Consider the following 25768-nt stretch of genomic DNA (forward strand, 5'->3'; position numbering starts at 1 on the left):
ATATATACAGACGAATTACTCCAAATCATATTGGAAGGTAAAGTGTAGGGCAAAGAATCAGTCGAAAGACGCCAAAACTCATGGCTGAAAGACCTGAGGAGATTGTTTGCTCATCCACAGAAATCTTTCATGCAGCAGTTTCCAAAGCTACAATTGCCATTTGGATCGCCAACCTTCGAAAGGAGACGGCGCAATAAGAAGAAGATGGCTCAGATAGTATCTCCAGATCTATATTTAATTCATTCAATGAAGCAAATCCAGTGCATCTCGAAAAAGTCATTGTTTGGGGTAAATTTTGGACTGACGGCGTCATCGATCATTATAAGTGGTTGATTATTAGCTTGCATTGAATGATATAGAGACCAAACACACGTGCTTTCAATAGGACGGCGCTACGTGCCATATAGCTCATGCTTTATTGGACATTCTGCACGATCGATTGCATTTTTAGTAGACCTAATCTACCTATACATCGTCCGGGAAATCTCTGATCTAAATAATGCCAAACATTTCCTCGTTCTGGCTGAAATCATATCTCAGAGCAGATACAATTTCATTTCAAAGTACCATTGCATAATTATCGCTTCTTGTATTTCCTTCTATAAAACATGGTCCAATTAATTGGGTACCCACTATACCCGACCATACCTATATTGTAAAATGTGACTATCCACTACAGAAAATCCTTGGCACCATGTCCCAATTGATTTGGTGGACTACGCACAAGATCTACAGAGGAGAGCATATTTTTGAGTCATTTACGACTAGTTTATAAAGTAGGCTATCGCTTAACCGACAAAGACCATTCCGCTGATGAGATAATGCCGTTATAGATCCTACGCTACAAAAAAAATATATGCTACATTTTTTTTTTAAAGAGAAGGGGGTATAACGATGTACATCTTCTCCGTCCCGTCAGCGCTTCGTACACACGTACTCTTATCCTCCTCCATTAATCTAGTGGGAACTCCAGCAGGCTTCTGGGTATTGACTGGAGGTCACCCGTCCGTAGTGCCGTCAGAGTATTAATCTGCTAACAACTCCACTAGCCCTAGGGTGTTGGTTGGATGCCCTTTAGGGGTATTGACTAAATGCCAACCGCTTCTGTTAGGGCGTTGATCTAGAGACAGTTCCGTCCCCGTTCTCGGAGTATTGATCTAAGATCGAAGTTTGTTATCTAAAATAGCTACCCGTCATAATCTTTAACGAAACTCTGCATTAAATCAAAAGTTTTATTATAATTTATAACAGTTTTTGGTCTACCTGTTCAAATGTAATCTTTTACTCGTCCAATTTCCTCAAAGCGCTATACAATTTTTTGAACCATCGCCGTCACCGTATGAATAAGAAAATGGTTTGGTAAAATATCGTTGAACAAGTTACTACTTCCTTATAAGACCTTTTTCTATCGTCTTAGCCTCTCATCATTAAAACAGTAATTCGCTCTTTTTCATTAAAAACTATTTTTATTGTAGATCTTTCAAAAAAAGGCTTTAAATACACGGGGCATCAAAAAATAATAGGATTTTTGGGATTTAGTATAATATGGTTTTAAAATATTAGACATGTATAAAAAAACAAGAATAAAACAATAAATATTTTTATTTAAACCTTAATTTATTCTCTAAACTTCGCTTTAACGAACGAAGGCAAAGGAATCAAATACAAAAACAAATTAAAAACAATCATCCCCAGCGCAAAACCACAGGTGAGCCCAATATTGAAATCCTCCTCCAGAACTCCGCTAAAAATCACCTCCGTGGGATCCCTGCTGTATCGTTCTGTAAGGAAGGCCTGTCCACTGGCGTATCTGCAGTAAGCATTGTTAGCGCCGTTTAAGATAGAAGTTTCGAAGCTTATTTGAGTACAGTTGTGTTGGAGATCAAAAGGAAGTGCTCGGTTGAGGGCTAGGTGGGTAAACACTTTACGATTTAGATATGCAGCGGCGTAGCGTGTTTGAGTTCCGTAGCTGGCGTAGTACAGCCAGTCTGGTAAGCCTTTCATTGACCTAAAATAAGCGTTTTATATTAAAATTAACATTAAAGGGTAAATAGTAGTCTTAATAGAATCATTTGAGAAAGAAATGAAATTTAATACTATGTATTTTAAGTTACTAACAAATTATTTTGCTAAAAAGTGAAGAAAAGTGGGAACAACAATCGTAAGAATAAATCTTAAAATACTGGAATTATTGAACGTCCTTTTTCTAAAGGCGCCCCTATAAGGGAAAGTCTATAATTGATGTCACAATTAGAAAGCGCAGGTTATGATGGTTGGGACATATTCAACCTCGATACAATTCCATAAAACATCGTTTAGCGAAGGGACCCAGTGGGTGAACTGTGTTAACGAGTATATAAAAAAAATGGACGACTGAAGTGGTGAAGACTATGAAGAGCCTGTGGGAGGGAGCAAACTTAAATATAGCTGATCCAAATCCACATGTTCCTCACCCGCGTTCCCGAAAAAGAGCTTGATAAAGAAACTCTCGGGACCCGTCTAAAGAGACAAAATGAAGACCTTAAGACAGAAAACTGGTTGTTATATCTGTTCCACGGACTTAACGACAGTAAAGATAAAGGTCATAGAGGGAAGAGGTACGAAAGAGATAGTTCTCGGATCAGCATAGCTCCCATATGATAAGCAAGAACAACCATCAAGGGAGTTGGAACAGCTAGTGAGAGATTGCATAAAAAATGAATTGCAATCAATCATTGGCTATGATACGAATGCGTACCATCTGACCTGGGGCAGTACAAACACCAAACTGTTAAAAAATGACATGTCTTAGATGAGATGTCTTGCTTAGACCATCGAGACAGGCAATGAGCATATCAAGGAAACTTATCGTAATCCTCGTAAACCAAATTGGGAACTATATTAAGCAGACTTGGAATATTGTTTAGGTAAGATTAAAGGGACCATAAGGCATACATTGAACGTAGACATGGCCGCTGAACAATTTCAAGAGGTTGTCATGTCAGCATTTGAAGATAACTGTCCAGAGATAGTGAGAAATTTAAACGAGAAAGTACCCTGGTGGAATGATACTCTTGCAAATCAAAGGATAGAACTCAGACGAAAATTTAATTGCTCCAAAAGATCAGGTGAGTGAAGCGATTATCGCAAAGCACGGACTGAATATAAAAAAAAACTTAGAAGGACAAAAAGGGAATCATAGAAAAGGCATTGCTACGAGATAGAATAGACTGAAATGTCAAGGCTCCATAAATTTTTCTTAAAGGACCCTTCGATAAGTATTCCTGCGCTCCAAAATAAGTCAGGTGAATACACTCTAATTGTGAAAAGACCCTGAAAGTTCTTTTCAGGTTGCACTTTCTAGAATCTCAAACAAAACTGACACCACTAGACACCTGAGCAAACTGAAATGGATATCATAACTTATGGTTCCAGGGAAAACTGGTGTTTGGCAAAACAAGGGGTGAAAAAATCAAAGGGGCAATTAACTCGTTTATACCATAGAAATCACCAATCACCGTAAGATACTGCAGGCTAGCCTAGGACTAGCGTACACATATACTATTGGTTGAATATATTTTGAAATTTTTTAAGAATGTTTTGTAATTTTTGGACATAAAAACATTATAATAAACAGTGACGGTTTTTCGTTGTGTTGAAACAAACCTATTTTTAATTCAAATGTTTAAAATTTTATTTGCATACAATAAAAAAAAATAAATTACTTTTCCACCTCTCCCTAACTATATCTTTCATGCTGGTTTTAAGCCGACGGCAACGGTTTGAGTTTATGCAGTTGCCCTTTTCAGGAGTGTTTTGATAATAACCGTGACCAAAACCGTTGCCTAATCTATATACAAGAAAAATAGCTTTCAAAATCATCAATATATATGAATACGAGTCAAATATTTAGTCTGGAGTTGAACTTATTGAATGAAAAATAATAATAAAAGGTAAATAAAACAACAATCATCCACACAACTAAGATTGACCAGTTTAACATTGTGAACAGATACCCCAGTACACAAACACTGAGATACTACTGTACAGGAAGTAACGCGTGAATTTGATCAACAGCAAAGATCCTTACTAAAATGTAAAGATAAAGAAATATAGAAAAAATTATAGAATTTTAATAGAACCGAAGATCAGTCTAACAAATTGATTAGGCAACGGACAAAAGTCAAAGACATAATACCAACAGTATGTTCCTCAAAATGAAACTGACATGTAGCTAGAATTCAATAAAGCTAAAGTAGAAATTTGATTAGATGGAGACCATGAGAAAAATGAAGTATAGGAAGATCGCAACAAAGATGATACGATGACTTAAAAAGAACATCAGGACTAAATTGTTACCAGCTGGCCAATAATAGAGAGAAGCATTGGAGAGCAATGAGAAAGGTCTGTTTTAAAAATATAGAAACCGTCCGAAGAAGAAAGAAAAAAAGTCAATAAAATACTCCCTGACAGAGTTCCATTACAACAATTAGACTATTGTGGATATTTAATAAGATCATACACTCAACATACCAGAGAAGACTAGGAGAAAGATACCCAACAATACGGATTCATCAGATTACAGAAATCTTGAAAGGATCAATATAGGAATTAAGTGGCCAGAAACAGAAATGTATGAACCATTCACTACATCGCAAGAACACTGTGATCTCTCCGGTAGGTAAAGATTGAGAATACAGACTTACAGTTTTAAATAACGACAGAGTAAACAACTAATTTGATAATACATAGTCACTAATAACTAGAGTAACTGATAATTACCTTAATATCCCACTGCCCAGAGTAATGCACACCACTGTCAGATAAATGCTAAATATAGCAGCTTTCATGTAATCCTTCACGATCATTAAAATCGCCATGGTTTGCTGTTCTGCGAAGATGTAACAAGCCCATAATATCAGAGTGAAGTAGACGAAGTCCACAGGATTGTCGAATGATATAATTAACCTAAAAAAGAAATAGTTTTTATTTAATGTTTTAAAAGAAAAGGAACTAGCTTCGTCCCTTATTATTGCAGGAAAACTTTTTGATTAATTTGTGAAGAAATGAACATTTTTTTCTCGAACAATAGCAAAAAAGTTTTTTTATTATTTAAAACACTTATTCCACATCAACCACGCATTATTATTAGTTTATCTGTGAGGATGGAATTGAGGACGTCTGAAATTCCGTGCATTTTTCTTTGATTTTGGAAACATGGGCAGCCAAGCAGGAAGTGTTTCAATATCAATGAAGTGGAGCAGTTGTTGCAAATTGGTGGTAAATCTTATATATATATATATATATATATATATATATATATATATATATATATATATATATATATATATATATATATATATATATATATATGTATATATATATATATATATATATATATATATATATATATATTTAGGGATTCTACAGTATTCACTAACTTCCCTCGCTCAACCGTTTCCATCTCTCTCTGTTGTTCCATTCTCCATCGTTTAGTCCTCTCTTACTCATGGCGTCGTCTACTTCGTTCCTCCAGGATTTTCGGGGTCGTCCTCTTTTCCTCCTTCCTATGGGACTCCATTCTGTTATTCTCTTTATCCATCTGCTGTCTCTAGTTCTTCTTACATGTCCATACCACTTTCGTCTTTTTTGTTCTATATATGTTAGTATGGGTAAATCTTTACTGATTAAAAATTTGTGCGTGACAGCCGTATGACCAATTCTTAAATGGTTTATACTTACTTGACCTCGTTTACTTGTGGGGTTGTTCAAAGAGCTGTTTATTTTTGGGCATATTGGGTTTAATTTGGTTGCTGAATTTTCCCAGTAATTTTGCCAAATGTTATTGCAATGAACTTTAATCAGATGTTTCATGTCACTATAAGGATATTTTGTAATTCTTGTAGTATCTTCTAAGTTGATACGGCTTGTAGTTGCTAGTTGATCTGCTTTTTCATTTCCCCAGATTCCAGCGTTCGATGGTACAAAAATAAAAGCTGTGTCCTTTCCCATGACATGAGGTATTACTATTTTATTTTCTATTGCTTGTATAATGGGATTTGTTTTATAAATTTGCTTTAATTTCAATAACGCATTAAGTGAATCTGTAATGATGACGCACTTCATCGTGTTAATCGTTTTGAAAACACTTAAGGCTTTTAATATAGCTGTAGTCTCGCCTGTGAGTATACTATAATTTGTAGGTAAGTGTATACTGAAGGAGTTTTCTTTATTAGAATAGTAAGCAGCAGCATGTCCATCTTGGGTTTTAGAGGCGTCGGTAAAGATTTGTAAGTAGTTGGGGTAATGGGATATGATCTCTACAAAAAGATTTTTAATTATCGATAAGTTTGTATTTGATTTGGGGTACTTTGTTAGTGTTAGGTCAATGGTCAGTAGATGGGAGGATTGATTGCATTTGTATATAAAATTCAATGGCAATCAATTGTCCATGGAGGACTGATTGCATTTGTATATGGATTGTTCTTCTTCAGAAATCTGATTAATAGGTCTCTGTAGTTGAGAAAACGTCACAGCTCCTTGGTAAGAAATGAAATAGGCAATATACCCTGAAACACTCCTAGAACTTGTAACCCGATTTATGAGGCTTATTTTGTATGTATTGCCGTAAAATGCCGCTGTAGGTACCTTTGTATGCTTCCAAAGCCTCATCTATGGAATACTGATTTTCGAACTCACACTTACAACAATTTGTAAAATTATGATCTAAAAGGGGACGCATTTTGAGGTAGCGGTACTTTGTTTCTGAAGTCACATCTTTGAAATGGATCAGTGTTTTCAGTTTTTGAAATGTTTTTCGGACATAACAGCAGCAACAGGAGGTGGCCCAATGATCTTCTATGGCTAGCAGTTGTAATACTCCCATAAAATCAAAAGGAGGAAAAGTCTGTTATTGCGGAAGTGTTTGTGTTGACACTTATCCTATAAATACATTTGGTATACCATATACTTTATTAGATTTAGTGAAAAAACCTCGTGAAATATTTAAGAGGCAAGGCTACCTCTACTGCATTATTGCAGTAGGTGGATTTTTGAATGGAATGGTTTTTTTGTCACTTTCAGACCAGTTATAATATACTGAATACACTACTTTTTTACGTTTTCTTGGCGGTTCTTCATGCTCGCCTTCTTCAATCGTTTGATTAGTCTCTTCTGTAGTTATCAGTTGATGATTATGAGGTTTATCATTTTTATCTAAGTTTTTCATCATATTCCTCGTATCAAACAAATCGGAAAGATTATGATTATTAGAAAAAATACACGACATTTTTGTCTTTGTTCCATAAAAGAAGGTAGTTGATAATTTATTTAAATTTTCCATAGTGAAAACTTATACTGGAAAAAACTGACTACTCATTTACAAAACTGACAATGTTGCCTGAGAGCTACATTGATTACTTACCGATTACAGTGAAAAATATTACATAATTACATTAAAACAACCTTTAAACAACGTTAAAAAAAATATTATTCTGTCCCCTTATAAGATTAGCTGCATTTTGAATGTATCTCCAAAGTTCGTCTCGTGTATTAATTTCATTGGCATAAACTGAGGACTTCATATGTCCCCAAAAATAAAAATCTAGCGGGTTGTACTCAGGACTTCTTGGTGGCCATTGAAAATCACTGCCTCTGCCAATCCATCGTTGAGGAAATACGTCATTAAGATGATTTCTAACAGCTAATGAAAAATGAGGTGGCGCTCCATCTTGCATAAACCACATTTTTCTTCTTACATCCAGTGACAGATCATCTAAAATATCACGAAAAGTATTTTCCAAAAAGAATAAATAAGAATCACCATTTAAATTCGGAGGAAGAACATAAGGCCCTAGTAGTTGGTCGCCTATAATGCCACGCCAAATATTCAATTTAAACTCATGCTGAAAATGTCTAGCTTTAATAGCATGCGGGTTTTCTTCTTCCCAATAATGACTATTTCCAATTAAAAACCCCTCGTCTGGTAAAAGTTGCTTCGTCGGTGAACATAATATTCTTAATAAAGTATCTGTCATTGCGATGTTTATTCAGAGTACGTTGGCAAAACTGTAACCGTCGTGGAAGATCTGTTGGAAGTAAATTTTGAACAGGAGTGAAGTGATAAGGATGGAGGTTCTCTTTTTTTAGAATTCTAACAATAGACGACTGACTTACTCCTGTTGCTGCTGATAGATATCGTGAACTTATTTCAGGATTTTCATCTACTCGAACCAAAGGTTCATCTTCTTGATTAGGTGTGATTTGTTTCGGTCGACCACCCCGATTTTTAGTGTGAAATTACCCAGTTTCACCTAAACTACGATATAATCTTGCAAAAGTTTTGTGATTTGGTTGCCTTCTGTTTGCGTATAACATTCCATACCTTCTGGCTGCCGAGCGACTGCAAAAATTTTCTTGTGCGTATACGCAAATCATATCTCGCATTTCTTCATTAGTAAAATGATTGTGACGAGGCATTTCAATCAAAAAAAGTAGTAATTACTTTTAAAAAATGCAACATTACAGTACACTGTCACATCAAAAATAATTTGCCCTGAACAAATGACATTTAACAACAACAATTATCTGACAGTCCAAAGCATACTTTTTATAAATGAAATAATATTTGAAATCCTTTTTTAAGACTCTAAGCAGTTCGACTGCGTTTTTATCGAAAACGGTTGAAATTATCATGTTTAAACAAGAGTACCAATTTTACGTAAAAATGATGTTTACGTCATATTTTCTAATAAAAATTACTAAAAAGTTTCATCAGAAAAAGTTTAGACTCAATTTGATCATTAGGAATGATCCACGTGGGGCCGTCTATGACAAAACGTAAAATTGTAAATAAAATACTATTTCTTGTCTAAGATTATGCCTCTGTGCCAATTTTCATAGCAATTTATAAATATACAGGGAAACTATTAGCAAAAAAAACGAAAAACAATAATTAACTTTAACACCCTGTATCTTTTTTCTCAGCAACATTTTATTAAGGCATATTTGGCCCAATAGTAATATTTTGGTCCAAATAACCTGTCCTTAGTCTGTGTCCCAATAGTTATGACTCACCCTGTATATCTAACACGACTTGTTGCTTACAATTTATTATCATTATCATTGTTGTCATAACAGCTACATATAGTAGAAATTGACTTAGGTGCTTATAAAAATAAGAGCAACAGAACGAACAGAACGTGTTAAAAGCCACATAGAACCTTCAAAATTTACCCAGGTTGGTATAATTTGATATATCTTCTCAGACATATTTTAAAATTGTAGCTGGAAATATTTAACAGCATCTGAGACTGTTTTTGTATACCCTTTATTTAAATAAAAGTAAATAATCTTGTCATATATACTTACGGAAAAATTATAATTGCAGACAAAACTGATGAAAGAAACGAGAAAGGCAGCGAAACCAAATTGTAGGTTAGCAGAAACAACGTCCCGCCGTATAAACCTTCTTGAGTATCTTGATAGTACCTTGTCCTATATGTAGGATCTAAAAGATTTAAGAGAATTAATAAGTGTATTTCTAGTGAATGTTATGAAAGCTTACACATTAATATGGTATTTATGATTCCCACGAAGTAAACACAGCATAAACAATTCAAAATTAAGCCATTACGTGATATAAATGTATGTTGCCAATCCTAAAAAGATTATTATTATTTAAAATTATTATTATTTAAGAAAACTAATAACTTGCTAAATCTAGATATGAAAAAATTGGAAGAAACTGATAACATAAAACAGTCACACCTGCAGGCGGTAAGTATCATCATAAAAGATTGTCTTGGTCATTAGCAATATCTACAGCTTTTCTCCCACCAGACTATCATCATCATCATTGGCTTTTACAACTCTTCGTGAGTTTTTGCCGCGTTTACTATTGCCTTCCATTGATTCCGATCCTGTGCTATTATTTCCCATGGCCTTACTTCCATCTTCTCCAGGTCTTCCCTGACTGCGTCTTTCCACCTTTTTCTAGGTCTTCCTGTCGATCATCTACCATCTGGTCTTTTCCAAAACACATTGCTAATCAGTCTGTCGTCATCACTCCGTACCACGTGGCCTGCCCATCTTAATCTATTGGCTTTTATGTATCTTACGATGTTTCCTTTCCCGAAGAGAGTCTCTATTTGATTGTTGTATCTGCTCCTCCATTCATTTGTGACGCTGTCCCTACAAGGACCATATATAATTCGCAGGATTTTGCGTTCCCATACTAATAGCTTATTGATTTCTTTCTTTCTCAATGTCCATGTTTCACTTCCATATGTCACTGCTGGTCGTATTATGGTTTTGTACATTTGGATTTTGGCACGCCTTGAGAGAAGCTTTGACCTCATTAGATGTTGAATGGCAAAGAATGATTCATTCCCCGCCAGTATTAGTATTTCAACCTCTCGTTCTCCTGTGTTTTCACTGGTAATTGTTGCTCCTAGGTATTTGAATTCTTTGACCACCTCAAAATTATGATCGTTTATGGTAATGTTTTGTCATATTTTCTGTCGTTCCTTTTTTGATACGACGATGTATCAGACTATCCACCAAATAAAAAATCATTTACTAATTATTTAAATTCACTAAGTAACAGATTACTTGCTGGTGCTGACTATATTGCAAAACATGTAAGTTGAGGCTCTAGACTCAATTGATGCAGGAACTACAGCTCAAACATTTATCTATTTACATTCCTACTTATTGGCCCACTGGCCCCAGTAAACTTCCTGACTGTCTTGATCTCTTTGTCATCAAAGACATTCGAAAAAGCTACCTAAATATTTTATCCAATTTTGAAATTGCTTTAGCCTATACCTCAGTAATAGCGACGCTAAATTTAAGATTTGTTGAGAAGGAACGTCCAGAAAAACTACACAATCACAAGACCGACTGTTTATGAAAGAAATACATAAAAAAATAAACCTCAATATTTTCCTTAAAACAAAAGATAAACTTAAAATGGCAGTAAACGAACTTACTATACTTCTCCAAGCAAGATAAAATAAACTACAATAGAGCCGCAAGATAGGTAAAAAACTAAAAAAAAGTAGGTACAGCACAAAAATTACTTTGTTGAAGATGATCTTCTAAATTTAACACCAACAGCAGATACTGATTATTCACTTTGGAAGGCCACCAGGAACCACATGTTAGCATTAAGAAACCCAGGTGGCTCATAGGCGAGAACAGATCAAGCATTTGGAAAACATCTTGAAGAAGTTTTTCAATCTTCATCCTCTGTCAGTACTGAAGAAGATAAAGCTATTTACAAAAGTCTAGCAACAAAATAACATCCAGGTAAGAAAATTAAACCAGTATCAAAAAGAAAAGTAAAAAGTACTAATAAATGTACTTTGGCTAAGAAACCAAAAAAGCTCCAAGCTATAACATAACAGGAACTATACTAAAATAGTTACCAGATAAAGGAATAGTCATGATAACACAACTTTTACATGTCTCACTAAGGCTCAAAATTGTACCAATTCAATGGAAAATTGCTGATATAGTAATGATAAAGCTAATAGCGACAATAATAACATAATAATCTTTTCTCCGATCATCAGTTTGTTTCAGCGAGAAGTATTCAACAATAGAACAGGTACATAGAGTCTTTGATATAGTGAATAAAACTTTCATGGAAAAAAATACTGCTCTGTACTCTTTCTTGACGTCAATCAGGGTTTTGATAAAGTATAGCATAAAGTGTTGCTCTTCAAAATAAATATGAACGTTTCAGAGTCAATGTTTACGTTACTAAAATCATATTTAGAAGGAAGTTACTACCGTGTTAATTATGAATCAAAAACATCAAAAATGTACCATATACGATCTGAAGTCCATTAAGATACTGTTTTGGGTCCTATATTATATTCTATATTTACGTACAAAACACCAACAAATGAAAATGTAACGACTATAACATTTGCAGATGACACTGCTATGTTAGTCACAGATATTAATTCTGTCACAGCTACCGAACCTCTTTAAAGTCTTATTAGACATTGAAAGGTGAACAACATATCATCTTTACAAAATGTCGCAAAATATCGCCTATAGTTTATTTTTATGAACGAGAGAGTAATTAGCATAATTTTAACTGGTACCTCCGACCACTCCATGGGCGTGCTCAAGATTAATTGAAAAATTACTTTGAATAATTGTAAAAAATAAATGAATTATTTCAGTGTTATAAAGTGTTATGTGTATGTAAACAAAAGTGACCTCTTTTATCACACACTATATTAGAACTGACTGGCCTACATTAAAAAGGGTTTTAAAAAATTCACATTTTTTTTAATTTTTAAAAATTACAAAAGAGAAAAAGAGTTTTTAAAACCGTCTAAGGTATGTTAAATAGATGAATAAAAATATTAATATAAAACTTACAGCTACTTGTTACAAATCCAAATCAGATTCAGAAGATGAACTTTCAGAACCAAGATTTATAATAACTGGCTCGATCATTTTATCAGTAATATTGTCCAGCTTCCACATTTTTTCCTCTTCTTTAATAGTGTGATTTACTGCCTTTTCCCAGTTTTCAGGTTTTACATTATTTACGGCCTCCAAAAACAACTGTTTAACATCATGAATTTTAAAAGTGGTATTTTTTCTTGAAACTTCACTCTTTATCTGTGCCCATACCAGTTCAATCGGGTTTAATTCACAATGATATGGTGGGGATCTAAGTACTGTCATTCCACGATTTTTGACAATTTCATCAATTTCGTATTTTTAAAATTTTTCTTTATGAAGGGCACACAACGAATAAAGTTCCTTTCTTATAGATCCGGGATGGTACGTAATATTTTTTGAACTCAGCCAATTCTGCAAGTCTTTTTTTAACCACTTGGTTGTGGGCAGTCCTTCTATAAGTCTGGAGTGATAACTTGCATTATCCATTACTATTACACAGTTCTTAGGAAGAAGATCTATCATTTGTTCGAACCATTCTTGAAAGACATCAGCGTTCATGTCTTCATGGTAGTCACCGGTACGAGTCGATTCAAAAGTTAATAAACCACCTTCAACAAAACCGTCTGAACTGCCAATGTGTACTATTATCAGCCTGCGTCCCTTTCCTGATGGTGGATTTAAACCAGTAGATAAGTTATTTACAAAAGCGTGCCTTTGACTTGTAACAGTTTCATCCTGCCAAAATTTATTTGGTGTATGACCCTCGTTGATCCATGTTTCATCAAGATAAAATATTTTTCTTTTTTGGTTTCTCATTTCCTTTATGGTTCTTAGAAAATGTCTTCTCCATATGACAATATCGCTTCTTTCTAATAAAATAGACTTTCTGGGATTCTTTTTCCAGCGGAAGCCTATTTCTTTTAAAAGTTTCCATAACGTACTTCGACTCATTTCTGGGTAATCCTTATCATCTCGAACTGAGACAAGAACTTTATCCAATGTTGGAAATTCTTGTCTAAAGAAGAATTCATGCACTCTCCGTCGAAGTCCTTCTTTAAAATGATATTCTATTTAAAATTTTGGTTTCCCTGTAGCATTACGTGGCATTTGAAAACTACCACATTTCTCTTCTTTAATAACTCTGTAAATCGTAGATTTCCCAACACCAAGTGTACTGCTAACTAACTCAACGGTCTCATCAACACTTTCACATAAACGTTTGTCTGTAAATGATTTAAAACAATTAAATATTAATGTTTTTTTATTAACTGTTAAAGGACCAATTTTTCGGCGTTTAGACGGCACTTCCAAATTTTCCATAACACTAGTATACACAATAAACTGCACCTTGCAACTGAAGTACTTACTTTTAGTGAACTGTTAAGAATTTTGAATACGCCACTTGGACCTTCCTACAAAATGGAAAAACCCACTATCACATTTTCTGTGGAATAAGTTTAGAAGGTAATTATCTAGTCAATTACTGTCGTAGATTCCTGGAATTAAAGAATTAAATGTTTGATTGTTGAAACCCTTACTTCGTGGAATGCACTCATTTCAGATAAAATAAAACGTTTTATTTTATCTAAAGAATTAAACTTTATTTTGCAAATAGGTAGGTACTTATTAAACTTTTATTGGTTGTAATATATAACCAATAAAATAAACATCTTACATTTCTTGCAAATTCATTAGTACCTGTTAACCTCCATCACTCCGACACTGGCAACCTTATTTAGGGATTAGTAACCCTCACAACTATTGTATTCTATTCTGCTCCAACCTTTATACCTGGTGGTCATAGTCAATTTAAAATTGTTTTCCTATATACTTCTGTAAACTTGTTGACAAATATCTGTTTTTCATTGAGTCACCCGTATCAACAGTTTAGGGATTTGCATACATAATTTATTGTTTTATTACTCTCTCATACATAAAAATACACTATAGTATAGAACTAAATAATAAAGCAATCTCCAAGCTGAAAGCGTTACATACCTCGGAATGCACCTGGACAAAACTTTGACATGGAGAATTAATATATGGAAAAAGCTTCAACAGTTAAACTTAAAATTTAGTAAACATTATTGGATACTGGGCGGAAGTTGTCTATTCGTAACAAACTGTTGGCAATTTAGGCAATAATCTGAATTTTGGTTTCGCAAACTAAGAAATCTTTGGATTTCGACTTTGTGTTTGTACTATTAGCTATCGCCGTAAAGCTTGTATAAAGTTATTTTATTACAATTTCTTTTTACGAAAAATACGTGATTTCAAGTTTGGAGCTTTTGCATAGTCACTCTAAAGAGTCAAAGAGTGGAGGCACTATACTGAAATCAAATCTTTACTGTCTTTTTTTGAACAAATATAAAATGTGAGCTACCACCAGAGAAGGTCTAATCAGCAGAGAAAAATGAACTTACCTTCATTTCTCTATAGAACAGCCACATCAAGAAGAAATATATAGGGAGTGCAAAAGTACGCAAAAATGTTTGTCGCAGACCAGCCCTTTTAAAACTCACAGTCGCTGCTAAAAGTCTCCTACAACATATTTAAACCAATATAAATGTAAAAAAAGACTAAAATTAACAAAATGTTATTATACTAACACGTAAATCGTCCACCCAGTTGAAAACCTTCCCGGTCTTCCATGCATGAAAGGAACCTTGTCGTGTTGTCCATGCTCGTGGTTTTGATTGGGCGAGATCATGCTAGGACTTTTTTGGAAAATAACTCCCTCGTTTTTAAACTTCTCCACTAACGCTGCTATTTGATAATTGCTTTCTACGAATCGTTCTCTGGATCTTCTGTCCACTGTAGAAAGACAAACTAGAAATAGAAAGGAGAAAAATCTTATTGCTTTAATCGAAAAATCTATAGAAATAATTTTTTTCAATACAGTTTTATAACATCTGTTGTATTCTCAACCATACTTACGATAGTACATCAAAGGATTTTCCAGTTGTGGACAAGGGAAGCCAATAACGTTAAAGTACTCGAGCATCTGCTTGGTACCTCCAGTGTACACGACATCTCCAAGACATAAGTATAGTACCCGATCCAGAAACGGAAAAACGTCAGATCGAGGCTTCTCCATCGTCAAGATTATAGCAGTTCCGTACTTTTTAGCAGCATTTGAAAGGATTGAAATGATAAGGTATGTGTTTAATGGGTCCAAGTCCCAGGTGGGTTCGTCTAGTAAAAGTACCACTAAAACGGGAATGAGCATTATTTAAATCAATACATGAATGGTGTAATTATTTGTAGTAGAAATAATATTAAAAACCTCGTCTTTGGATATTTTCATCTTGAACAGATTTAATGGTGTAAGACAAGAAAAGTAGAATTTGGAACTGCAAATTGGTTGATTGGATATTTAAAAAAACGATGTTTAAAGTATTCTAGTTCCGATGCTTATTTATTGAACATTTTTAAAACAGTATTTCTGAATATTTTCTTTTGTTTTTGGCTTTGGTTTGTAACCTTTAGTAACAACTTATATAAATTGGTGACTTTAATCTTAATTTTTTAAATAATAGCTTCTCTTCTACAAAAATTAAATCTATATGTTTTTTCAATATGAGATTAATACAATAATTATTGATCCTACAAGAATTACAAATGATGAGATAAGAATTACAAACCCTAGAACCCAGGGGCCTACAAGGACTACAGGCCTTGTAGATTCAAGATTTATTTAACCTTTGAGTCTATACCCAGGTATCTGGGTATCCTTGGTAATTGTTTTATCTGAATCACTGACGATAGTATAAATATTTTTATTCGAGCTTCTAGTTACTCCTAAAATTATTTAGAACGAAGAGATTTATAATAAAAACCAAAGAAAAAAATGCATATATTAAAATTACCTGTCAAAGTTTTTACACCATTACGTGGCACCAGGGTAACACTAATGTTTAGTAAATTATGAAGCTCTGTCTAGTTTTTTTTATAATAAAAGTGATATGGAAACGTAAATAAAAGTTACATTTTAAACACATTGTCCACACTTACTTATATTTACTGAGTGTTCGTTACATAGTGGACGGTTACAAACATTACATGATTTTCGTGTCTTTCTTAGCCGCTTTTTCGCTAAAGACATACAAATGTAGCAGTTTCCAACAATTTTGAGGCGTCCAGTGGAATCACGAAGTGGTAAAGACTCTGCAGTATTACTTGAATCTGTAGGTAGAGGTTTTCCTAACATACACTCAATTCCTGACCTTGATGAAAAATTTCGGTATACATTTGGTACTTTAGATCTAGCAGAAATTGCAGGCATCACTAGTTGTTTCCCTAAGTCTTGTAGAAAAATTCTACGCTTACTGGTTTGAGTAGAACTCTGTGGATTATTCTCTGTATAAATTATATAGGTTGCTAGGCAAGCTACGTCTAGGATATTGTAAAAGAAGGCTACTGGCCAACGCAAAGTTCTGCGTTTAGTGGAATAATGAGAAACCATTTTGTCCATGTTGTCTACGCCTCCTTTAGTTGTATTATAGAACTGAATTATTTCAGGTTTATTTTTTGGGCCACTTACATTATCGTTGTCATGCATTGTTGACAGCAAGATAACGCTTTTTTTCTTTTTTGGTACATATGAACAAATAGTAATACGATCTGCATTGAATCCGTGTAATGACGATTCAGGCTCACGCTCTGGCGAAGGCAGCATTTCTTGTGGAATATATGGTTTGTTTCTTTTCAAAGTACCAACTAATGATAAATTCCAAGACAACAGGACACGGGCTAGTGGAAGAGTTGTGAAAAAATTATCCATTGTTATGTTTCGTCCAGAATTTTTGTATCGGAAAGACAAATCTTTTACTACGCGTTCACCTTGATTAGTTTTACGTCCAGTCAAATTTTTTCCAGTATAAATTTGTCCAGTAAGTGGATACGAATTATTGGCGTCACAAACCCACCAAACCTTAATGCCATACTTGGCAGGTTTTGCTGGCATATATTGCGTGAAACGTGTCCTACCTCGAAAAGGAAATAACTGTTCATCCACAGTAAGAGAATCCGACGGTACATAGTTACGACGTAAATTATCATTGAGAAGATGGAATATATCTGTAATAGCTGCAGCTTTATCATTTTGCAAACGTTCTGCATGTGTTTTGTCATTGTCAAACCGTAAGAATCTGCTGATGCTCCAAAAGCGATTTATGCCCATACTTGCTCGGTACAAAGGATGAGAGTCTGTTTTCCATAAATCTTTCGAGTGCTCTGAATTTGAATGCCGTACTCCTGCTGTAATAAGAATACCTCAGTATGCATCAAATTCTTCTGTTGTGAGTGACTTCCAAACATCTCGAGGTTTGTCGGGGTTTTCAACATTATACTTTTCACAAACGCTATTAGCTTTTCGATTGGTTTCGCGTATAATTATGTCACACATTACGTCACTGAGAACACATTTGAATGTATCTCTAATCGAAAGAGTTTTAGTAGAACGTACTGGGCCCGTTTTTTTACGCAAAAGGTTACGTTTCAGTGTTCGACTTGCAGTAAACGGTTTTCGTTGCCAAATCGTTTTATCTTTTGCAACCAGAACATCACTTTGGGAAGAACTTTCTTGAAAATCATCAAAATCTTCATCACTACTATCGTCGCCGTCGGTATCGATTTCAATCTTATTATTGATATCAGTAAAAACGTCCTCTACGTCAGAAGCTTCATCTCCATCCGGTTTGCTTTGCGAAACATAGTCCTCATCTGATTCCTGGTTTTCGATATTTTTGTCTACTTCCTCATCTATATCGTCTATAAATTGTTGCAAGTACTTCTGTTGCTTTTCATACGTCATTCTAAAATTGAATGATCTATGTATAAAACATTGTAAAAATAAACAGTAATAACTTACCTTCTAAATTCGCTAGCACTCACTTCTCTTCTTGCCATTATTACAAGTAATTACAACATAAAACACGCATATAGTCACAAAAATATTAACAACTTGTAAGCACAGTTAAATAAACACTGATAGCAAACAAAGAAAAATCCCAATTGTCTGTTATTTTCGGAATGTACAAGCGAAGTTTACCGAAACAATGCCGGGTACCTGGGTAGCACGGGTATAGACTCCCGTATCAGGTACTTGGGTATTGACATAACGGTTAACTATGTTTACAAATTTTACATTTGTTTGTAGCAAGTCAATTATATGTATAAGTAAAAAAAATAATATATAACATACACAAAATACAACAGGAGATGAAAATACATTAATGCGCATAACATAAAATAAAACATTAAATATACAAAATAAGACATATATCAATATATAGTGAGTACATCCATGTAAATCTCCAAAGGTATCTTTTCAGACTTACTTTAAATTTATTCATCGAAAGTTGTTTTAAATCCTTAGGTAGGACATTGTATATATTAAAGTCAATTGAGTTTTTTTGTGATTTACTCAAACGATACTTAACTGTTCTGATGTTATTTGCACCTCTTGTGCTATAGTTATGTAAGTCAGAGTGTTAAATTAAAGTATCAGAGTTTTTATGTATTTCTACATTAACGCTGTATAGCCATAATGTTGGCAAGGGCATTATCTTATATTTAATAAACAACGGTTTGCAAGATTACAAATAGCTAACTTTTGCGATTATTCTTATTGCTTTTTTTTGCAATTTAAATGTTGTTAGGGCATTGCAAGAGTTTCCCCACAGAATAACACCATAGCTTAAAAATGAATGGAAAAGAGAAAAGTACGTTATTTTCAAGGTATCAACACTTGTAACAAGTTTTAATTGTCTGAGTAAAAATAAGGTACTAGAAAGTTTACCTTTGAGATGGCCAATATGGTTATATCAAGTCAATGTGTTGTCAACTGTTATGCCCAACAATTTGACATTATTTTTTTCAACACTCACATCGAAAATAGACGAAAAAATTATTAAATTTTGAGTTTTTTTATCATTTAGTTTAAGTTTATTTGCTAAGAACCATGATTGAGCAGTGGAATTTACATACTCAGACGTGGTTTCTAAAACTGAACGATTTTTATCAGAAAAAACAAAAGTAGTGTCATCTGCAAATAAAACTGTTTTAAATGGAGCCATGAAATTGGGCAAGTCATTAACATATATTATAAATAATGGAGGGCCCAATACTGATCCTTGTGGAACTCCATGCTTTATCTGCTTAAATTCAGAGAGACAATTTCCCAACTTGACTGCTTGGTATCTATCCTTTAGATACGATGAAATTAGTTCCAAAGGAGTACCTCTTATACCGTAAAAATGCAGTTTTTTTAGCAAAATATCATGAAAAACACAGTCGAAGGCCTTTGAAAGATCACACGGCGTTATGACAGAGTGATTATGCTTCTCAAGGCCATCAAGTGTGGCACTCATCACATCCAAAGGTGCATGTGTTGTGGAACGTACCATTGTTCTCATTTGTCAAAAAATTTCGGAATCTTAATGAGATGAATTTAAATAATATAAATACAGGTGTACCTAGACCTTCTCTTTGCTTTCGATTTGAATATTTTGGAAATAATTTCATAACTGCCATTAATACATTAACAGACTAAAAAACTGAATACCATTCTTAAACAAAATTTATTATCAGCAAAACCAAAGCACTGACAATACCAAATATAAATATTGCAGGATAGCATATATATATAACGAGTTTATTACAGCTGCCGCCGTTTCTCGCAACCTAGCTTCCAACGCTTGCGATCGTTCCAGTCATCTACTTGTAGACCCCTATCTTCCATTGCACCTTTTACTTCTTGTCTCCACGATCTTCTTGGTCTTCCCTTTTTCCTGCGGTTGGTGGGGATCCACTGTAACATTCTCTTTGGCCATCGTTGATCACTCATCCTTTCTACATGGCCATACCATTTTAGCCTTTTGCATTGTATAGTTTCCAGGACGTCAATGTCTATGCCCAATACGCCCTCTGATTTTAATATTCCTTACTCTATCTCTTCTAGTGAGTTGGCAACATCTTCTCCAATAATTCATTTCCATTGCTTTTATTTTGGATGCGTCATTTTTATTTATTACTCAAAGCTCTGAACCATATGTAGCAATGCTTTCTATGACACTTTTGTATATCCTAATTTTTGTGTTTCGGGTGATGTGGTTATTCCAAAGTATACTATTCAGTTGACGTATTGCTGAATTTCCTTGACCAATTCTAGTAGCTATTTCTTTTGTATTCCGACCATTGTTTGTAATGTTTACACCGAGATATTTATAGCTATCAGTATTTTGAATTTGTTTGCTTCCTAGTTCTAAGTGCTTTCCTTCACCTCCCACTACTACGTACTCTGTTTTTGACGGATTAATTAATAAGCCCCACTTAGTATATTCTTCATCTATTTTTCGTAACATGTAGTGGATATCATCTTGATCTTCTGCAAGTATTACTTGGAAATCAGCAAAATGCAAGCTGTACAGTGTATGGTCTCCAATTTTAACACCGATAGGTTCACATTTTCTTTTCCAAATATCCAAACCTCCCTCCAAATAAATCTTAAAGAGTGTAGGTGCAATGCAGCAGCCTTGGCGAAGTCCTTTGGTCACTTTTATCTTTTTTGTCACTTTTTGTCCAGTCTTTATTACACTCGTCATATCATCATACAACTCCCTTACAGCATTAATGTAAATCGGTGGAATATTCTTGTCTTCTAGCACCTGCCATAGCTTGGCTAATGGGACACTGTCATACACTTTTTGAAGATCAATAAATACCATGTGTGTCCCCATATTATGTTCCAAACGCTTCTCTATTGTTTGTTTTAGGCAGAACACATTGTCTATACAAGAACTACCAGTACGAAAGCCACTCTGATCTTCCCAGCAATCTTTTATTCGGCTTTTAATTATCTTCCCGTAGACTCTGCAGATAGAGTTAGTTACACGAGTAAGCCCTCGGTAGTTCTTACAATCTTTTCTGTCGCCTTTATTTTTGTATAGATTGCTGATATATGCAGTTTTCCATTCTGGGGGTAGCTCTTCTCCTCTCAAGAATAAATTAAAAGTATAAGCCTATAGATGAAATAGTTTGTCAGGGCCATATTTAACCAGTTCAATGGGTACTCCCCCCGGTCCTGGAGCCTTTCCATTTTTCATAGCGTTGGCGTGTTTTTTAATTTCTTCTGGTGTTATTTCAGTTTCTTCGCGGTAGGAAATATCATATTTTTGGTAGCCAATATCTTGGAATTCTGTTCGATCTTCTGTCAGCATTTGTTCATAATATTCGACCCATAATTCTGGGGCTATTAGAGTTAACCTACTGCATTCTTTTCTATCTGTTCTACTACCTCTAATTGTTTTCCAGGCTTCTTTACTTCTTGCTGTACCCATAAAATTTTCTACGTTATCGCAGGCTTTATTCCACATCTCATTTTTGGCTTTATTTACCTCTTTTTTTACTTCTTTGTTTAAGCTGTTGTACTGTTGTCGATAGTAAGGGTCCTTTGTTGCCAGCCATTTGTTATACATATTCTTCTTCTTCCACACAAGATGTTCTATTTCTTTATTCCACCATTCATTTCTATTTTTTATGCTATCCACTTCTCCAATAGCTTCCATTACAGCTTCGTCAAGAGCTTTCATAATTTCGTTGTACGTATTAATTGGTGAGGAGTAACAAACATCGTGCAATTTCAGATTCAACCTCATTCGATAGTTATAAATGAAATTAATTTAAAAACCAATAATGAGAAACCAGAAGTTAGGTTTCAGTTGAATAATTTATTACCAACATTTAATGACCGTTTAAATTAAAGATATGTCAATGGAAACAGGAGCGTTTAAATCAATAATTCAACATCACTTCGACTACTATGCATCTATTCTGTATCACTTCAATATAAATTAAACTGTTTAATTAGAGAAACTCCAAAATAGAGGGACGAGAATAATTCAGTTCCTTGAATTACTAACACAATATTTATGTTAAGGTCGACAGTGGTTTTCGGTTTTGCCGAGATTATTTTACTTAAAAAAATACTAAAGGGAAATTCCTGGTGGTGGGTTGTATACCACAATTTAAAAAATCAAAGAGGAAATGCCAAAACTTCCTTTTTTGTAATAGGATTATAAAAAAAAAAATTCAGAGGGATTGGTTCAAATCCTTATTTTATGCCTTAATTGAAGGGGAAAGTGGGGAAATATCGACCTCAGAGTAATATCGATCACTCTCAAATTTCATCTAATGGACAGCCGGAGTGTGACGTCACAGCTGTCATATTGTTATTTTTACTTTACAAACAAAAGTTGAAATGCCCAATCTCAAGACTTTTTAATTTCTATAAAGTTAACATTTTGCTTCCTCTGCTGCTTCTTCTTTTAAGTATAGTGTTTTTTACGATAATACCATCATAATTCAGTGTTCTATTTTTATGAAATATAGTTTAAAAGTTTAAATTAAAGACATTCTAACCTTACTTTATTCATACATGCATTTTATTGCTGTTTTTATAAAACAACATGCTTTATTATTTACACAACCTTGTAAAATTGTTGTAGTAATTATTAGAATACTTAGATATTGCAAAAAGTGGAAAGATTCTGTAAAAAAAAAGAAAAAATAACGAAAAATACAAATTATCCACACTAAACAAAAAAAAAATATGAGAAAATCAATACAACGAACGTTGTTGTTGAAAATGCCTTTAATAGGGCTGCGCCTGTCGGTTTTCGAACCACAGGGATCATTTCTTTTAATCCCGATGTTTTTTTGAGAAGAAGAATTAATAACTATACCAGTAGTTAAACAAGATTAAGATAATGTATGTTCTCTGCCCAATACACATCAAACACCATCTAACACCAGTTCCCCTAGATGAACTACCAGGGCCCAGTGGAGTCCAAAATAAAAAACTGAGACCAAAAGTAGCACCATCATCAGAAGATTCTTTATCTGAATCAGAATTGGAGGAAGTTTCATACATTGATCTGAGCGACGATAAGGATAAATCTGTGCAGCTAAATAATGAAAACTTATTTCATATATCGTTCAGTGAACTATGCCCTCTACCGGTACTAACAGTCAGTAGTTATACAAAAACTAGAAGCAGACGAACTCAACACTCGACCATTTTAACATCAACACCATTAAAAGGACAATCAGAAAATAAGGAACACAAAAATCAAAAGAAGAATGAGGTTGAGAAAGTTAAACGAACAATTGGAGCTACTAAAATAAAAACAGAAAAAGTAGTTAAGAAGAAGACTTATGGCGTGAAAGCACACCAAACACGAGAAAGCGAACTATGTGCAGTATGTTCGGAGTTTGGATCAAATTAATTATGGTGAAGATGTCGTCTCTGTGGTCTCTGGGCTCATGCAGACTGCACGGAAGCAAATACTGCTACTCTTTATATTTGCTCAAACTGTAAATGTAACTAAAGAAATATTTACTTTATACTTAAACCTTGGTAAACTTAACCATTGAACTTGTCCATCTGTGATCGATATTACCCGATTGATTGATATTACCCGAATTTTTTGAGTTTCAAAAGTATGTATTTTTAAAATATTGGTAATTATTTTATAATATTTTTGAAGCAGTAATTGATTAACTGAACGAACTAAATGTCTATATTATGAGCTTCAAATTCGTAAAAGCTATAGCAAACAGTCTAACAGTTTTGTCTTAAGTGGTCGATATTCCCCCACCTTCCCCTAGTCTTAATTATTTGTAGGTATATTTGCGAATATTTTTTTCTGGACTAAAGATGTGTTTCAATTAAACAAGCCTCGTATAAACTGATATGCAGTTTAGGTTCCACATATTTAAATCTATTTTTTAGCATATCTTCTAGTATGCTATCTACTTATTTGGTATTTAAAAAGTGGTGTTATATATTTACCTGGGTTTTTAATTAGTTGAACACCAATCATCAGTCTTCTGTATTCACTTTTTGTCAAATCTTCAACGCATTTTTTAGCTACTTGCGACAACGCTAAATCGGCTATCACTTGCTTTACTTTAGACATTTTTAAATAGCCAGTGAACTAAAATAAAATGTAAAGTTATGTAACACAAGAAATACAAAAAAAAGAATATGTAAGAATAATCAAAAGAAAGATCCTTCTGACGTGGGCTATTCCAAATGGAGGATTTTTAAGTTAGTGATGTCATTTATTAAAATAAGGAAAAGTAGAGGACCCAATACTGAACCTTGTGGTACTCCACAAACAACAATGCTTTTGTGACTAGAGTATCAGTTGCTCCAGGGCCGCCGCTACCATGTGTGCCAAGTGTGCATCGCACACGGGCGGCCAACAATAGGGGCGGCCAAAAGCAGTCCACTGATGATAATACTTTTTTAAAACGAAAATGAATTCAAATAATTAAATAGTAATGATTCAGATAATTCTGCGAACTCTAATATTCCAAACAATAATAATTATTCAGTACGTGATAATACTCAAATGCGTTTCATTTATCATGTATCCTTCTTTTTTTCATCCTAATCTAAAAAAAATGACAATAAATATTATTTATTGTATGAACTGCCGCCCTTTTGCAGGTACAGTCATAAAGCAGTTTCGGGAATACTTTTTAATTGAAAGCGGCTGGCGGCTTATGGACTTCAGTTATTTGGGATTTCACACGTAGATACTTTACAAGAATTTAGGCAAGTGGTTGTGAAGTTTCTGTTATAATATTTTCCTATGGTTATGTTTATAGATGGGTTATTATGTCTTATGTTCAGTCTTAGTTGAGAATTCGATGAATTGAGATACGCTTTTGATAAACGATTTTGTTTGTAAAATATAGTAGTGTATCCGTTTCTTTTGCACAGTAGGTACTTTTTCGAAATAACGTCGAGATCTGAGCAATTTTATTCGTATACACGTTACGGCTACATATTATTTGGACTACTTATTTGAAGTGTTTTTAAATTTATTTTGTTAAATTCGCCTGGCTTCGTTCTTAAGTGATAATTTCAAAATATCCGAAAGAAAAAGAAAACGACTTTCAGGCTTTCAATATAGAAAAATAAAAGAGACAACAACTGGGGAGAAAAAAAAACTTAGCGGTGCACTGAAATCATTTTTTATGAAAAACATACATGAAAATATAGAAGACTCGGATATAAATTTAGGACCTTCAACTTTAAGCGAAGTACAAACTGTAATGTAAATAGCAAGGAAATAAAGAAGGAAAAATTAAGAGGTAATTAGCCTAGTAAAGAGTAATAATTATTTAAGTAATTATTATATATTCCAAATTAATAAAAAATAAATTCGACACAGTTTAACGTATACATTTCAAATTAAAAAACAAAACAATTGACCCAGTTTAACACAAGCCTGAATGTTTAAAAAATTACGACACTTAGACCTTGTTGGAAATTAATACAAGGTAT

At 33.9% G+C, this 25768-nt stretch overlaps 1 protein-coding gene across 1 annotated transcript in view; it reads right to left on the reverse strand.

Moving 5' to 3' along the window:
* Positions 1-1584: 1584 nt before the first annotated feature.
* LOC140451470 (ATP-binding cassette sub-family G member 5) overlaps positions 1585-25768 on the reverse strand; it is a 39396-nt gene continuing 15212 nt past the window's right edge. Inside the window, exons 4-11 of the mRNA XM_072545292.1 lie at positions 24263-24407; positions 15346-15618; positions 15018-15237; positions 14832-14949; positions 9545-9638; positions 9349-9487; positions 4762-4947; positions 1585-2008 (exon numbers count right to left, since the gene is read on the reverse strand). Of these exons, the coding sequence (XP_072401393.1) occupies positions 1618-2008; positions 4762-4947; positions 9349-9487; positions 9545-9638; positions 14832-14949; positions 15018-15237; positions 15346-15618; positions 24263-24407 (1566 nt within the window). The 3' untranslated portion in view covers positions 1585-1617. The remainder of the gene's footprint in view (positions 2009-4761; positions 4948-9348; positions 9488-9544; positions 9639-14831; positions 14950-15017; positions 15238-15345; positions 15619-24262; positions 24408-25768) is intronic.

Source organism: Diabrotica undecimpunctata, chromosome 9 (genome assembly GCF_040954645.1).
Source record: "Diabrotica undecimpunctata isolate CICGRU chromosome 9, icDiaUnde3, whole genome shotgun sequence".
NCBI classification, from domain to species: domain Eukaryota; kingdom Metazoa; phylum Arthropoda; class Insecta; order Coleoptera; family Chrysomelidae; genus Diabrotica; species Diabrotica undecimpunctata.